This window comes from Morone saxatilis, unplaced genomic scaffold (genome assembly GCF_004916995.1).
Source record: "Morone saxatilis isolate NCDOM2014 unplaced genomic scaffold, NCSU_SB_2.0 Contig1, whole genome shotgun sequence".
In the NCBI taxonomy this organism is placed as follows: Eukaryota; Metazoa; Chordata; class Actinopteri; family Moronidae; genus Morone; species Morone saxatilis.
In genome coordinates, this window is record NW_023339651.1 from 15,406,951 (window position 1) to 15,410,477 (window position 3,527).

General features: G+C 41.2%; 1 protein-coding gene across 1 annotated transcript in view; it reads left to right on the top strand.

Moving 5' to 3' along the window:
• Positions 1-2,633, top strand: part of rangap1b (Ran GTPase activating protein 1b) — a 6,144-nt gene extending 3,511 nt beyond the window's left edge. The window contains exons 14-16 of the mRNA XM_035659451.1: positions 46-134; positions 1,079-1,200; positions 1,335-2,633. Of these exons, the coding sequence (XP_035515344.1) occupies positions 46-134; positions 1,079-1,200; positions 1,335-1,419 (296 nt within the window). The 3' untranslated portion in view covers positions 1,420-2,633. The remainder of the gene's footprint in view (positions 1-45; positions 135-1,078; positions 1,201-1,334) is intronic.
• The last annotated feature ends 894 nt before the right edge of the window (positions 2,634-3,527 follow it).

Consider the following 3,527-nt stretch of genomic DNA (forward strand, 5'->3'; position numbering starts at 1 on the left):
CTGATGTCTCATTTAAATAACCTCTAACTCTGTTTCCCACCACAGACGCCGTCTTAAAGAAGCTCCTCTCTGCTTCAGCCCTCCAATCACACTGCTTCCTCTCCACGCTGCTGGTCATGATGGGACTCCTCAAGGTACAGAACTGTAAAAGTACCCTAACCGTAAATTTGGACACCAGGACTTAATTTTTATAATATGAAAGACTCAAACCACAAAGTTCTACACGTATTAACGAGGGCTGTAACGGTTCGTGTATTCATGCTCCACTGCTCACAGACTACACTGTAACGCAGAACCAAAGTTCACAAGCATAACGTACACCCATAAACCTTTAGCTGTATGGCGCTAGCACAACAAACTAGGCGTCTGAGTCAGTCCCACTATGGTGAGCGGAGGAGCTGGGCGACCTTCCTGCGTCCTTTAAATCAGGTGTTTGGTAACAGTTTGGCTCCACTGTTGTAGGTTATGTGAATGGGAACACGTTGAACATGGTAAGGCACACTTAATGGCATCACCGAGATGTAAAGAAAGGTATCCCTATTTTTATTTCCCCCCGCTGTACAAAACTGGCACTGCCCAGTGACTTCTGTACCATCACACCTCTAATAGCAACTTTAATGATCTTGCACTGCAGACAACTTTTACCACGACATACAGAACACTTCACGATAAATGTAATGCTGTCAGATTGATGCTTGTTAAAAGGGAGCTGATAAGAATGCAAGTACAAGTTAAAGGTCTTTATGAACAGCTGTGCATCAGAGCGCCTTTGTCTACAAGCGTTTCCTTGGATATTTAAACTCTGTTCTTTAGTCCTAGTTCAGACAATATTTGTGCCGGTTGTGAAAAGGCTTTTACTTAAGAGTCCCTCTCCTGTTAAACCTTACATACTGCTGTTTGTTTTCTTCACACACATCATCTGAAATAGTTCAATAGAAAAACAGCCGATCCATTCAGTCTGCTTTTCTGCAGGGCACCTGTAGTCCTCGCTTGGTTTTCTTTCCTTTCTGTCAGTTTGATATGAAATTGTATTACTAATTAAATTCATATTTGTGCACTTTTCTCTCTTGTCTCTCAGGGAGAGGGGAAGATGAAAAAGGTGCCACTGGTCCCAGGTCAGCTGCTGTGTTTGGAACACGCCGTCCAGCAGGATTACTTTTCCCAGCAGCATGCCTCGCTGCTTCACACCTTCACTTCCAAGTACGATCATCTTTTATCCAGACAAGTGATTGATTTACTTGTCAGTCAATATGAATGAAAGCCTAAATGTAGTGTGGAACAGTTTGTAACCTGTTGGGGGGGGGAAAAAAACATTTCTTTCTTTGTATCTGCAGGAACAGTGAAGCTCTCAAGTCCTGCGGCAGTGCTGGAGAGAGGCTGAGGGATGCACTGAAGAAGAAGTGTCACGACCAGCACTGATCGCAGTGATCACCCACTGCCAGTACCATCACTGAGACACAGACGCACACTGTACTGACATTCATCTCTTCACCGACAGGGACGCTTTACACTTGAACAAGGGACTCTGACGACCACTTAACATATCTCCACTCCTGATTTGTATATTTTATGAAGGCACGACAAAGACTGTCCAGAATCTCTTAATTTTTATTTTTCTACTTATGCTTGTGACTTATATTTTTTATAGAAAATAGTGATACAAATAACAAAAAATATAGAAATACACATCAGTTAACCTTTGGGTTCATGGGTTATAAAATTAAGCCGATTGTAACCAGGAGTGGAGCTAACATAGACGATGTCAGTCTGGCACATTTTGCAGCATATTGCTTTGCATTTAGTTCTTTACAGTTTTTAAAAAAGTACTGTTAAAAACAACAACAACAAAACAATGCATTTGACCATGTCCTTACACAGCTGTGGAAATGCCTGCATTAACAGATCAGGGTTATTTCCAAGTCTTGATACATTTGCAATAAAACGTGACGCAGTACGACAGATACTGTCAGTGTTCACAGCTACAGATTTGCTGTATTTTTACCAAACAAAAACTACAAATACAATCTATAAATCATAATAAATTAGTCCAAAGGAGCTAACTATATTGTTCCGTTTTACTGATGGGATGCATTGCAGGCTTGCTTATTGCTCATTTGAAAAATTCTGTGGTGCGTGCAAAGAAAACACGCTTTTAGGACAGTCTGTCTAATCACAATCTGTTCATAAAGTCCACTCAAGTCAGAGTGCTGTGTGCATCAGACTGTGAGCAGGAATGGGCTGCATGCAGGAGCACCACAAACACACACACCCATGAGCTTGAATACACAGCGTGTGTGTGTGCATGCGTATCGCCCGGCACTGAGCACAGTAATAACACTGCACAGCTCAGGGGACCACAATCACTTCTACCTGATGTTTCTTTTTTCTGTCCATATTCAGTCTTATTGGGAGAAAAATGTGCTCTTATATGACTTGTGTTGCACAAGTTCAGCTGCTGTGTGTTACCTCATGTAGCCGATTATGTGTTGGTGATGTGATGGAGCATTTAAGGGAAATGGGATGAGAATGGAATACACTTTAATGACATTTAGTTGCTTAGACCATGTGGACTGCATTTATACTGTTGTTGATTTGTACTGAAAGCCCTGTCAGAAATATAACTGATCTAACAAGCCTGACTCTTTGTGTGTGTGATTTTCAAATTAAAATGCAGACAGCTCTTTGTACATTAGTCTATATCAGTGAATACTGTGGATAATGCACTTGGGATATGCAACATCAGCTCTATTTTTTTTTTTAAGATGTAATCTAAATAAGAAAGCAGAGATGAGTCTTGCAACTTCAGTGGAGATTGAACAAGTGAGTGAGCACTGAGGTGAAAAGACTTAATTTCTCATTTTGAGGCGAACTATTTCTCTAACAGGCTCAGCGGAGCAGTGTGCAGACTGTGAAGGTAGGGGGGTGGAGGTGTGTGTCGGGTAGGGGGAGTGTCAGTGAATGAAGGGATAAACGGAGTTTGTTTTGGATGGGGGACAGCCGGGGGAAGAGCAGCAGAGGGAGCAGAGACCGTGAGAGAGTCAGCGGCCAGTGAACGACCAGCAGCTGGACGGAACCACGATGAAAACCACGGTGAGTGCGTAAAATGGACACCTATACCCACTGTAAACGGTCAGATGTTAGGGTTTCAAACACGTACGTGTATTTCTTCGAGTGATTGCAATGGTGACAGATGAACTCTTGAACGCATTAAATGAAAAACTGTAAGTTTAATATCCAAATTGCCTAATTATCCAAACATGTGGACAGGTTTGTTTTATTTTGCGCGTTTTAGGGTCGAAAAGAAAAATGTTATCACACTAAAGGCTTCGTATTTTCTTTCTTCATTAAGCGGTTATGTAATTAAATACTTATAAATAGCTAGTAGTTTTCCAACTTACATTATATTGCAGGTTTTTGTCATCCCAAAAACTTGAATCATCCGTGTTTACGCACAGCACAACATTAACATCATGTTGAAAATATGAAAAAATGTTGTAAGGTGAGTTCTGGTAAAAAAAAAAAAAAAA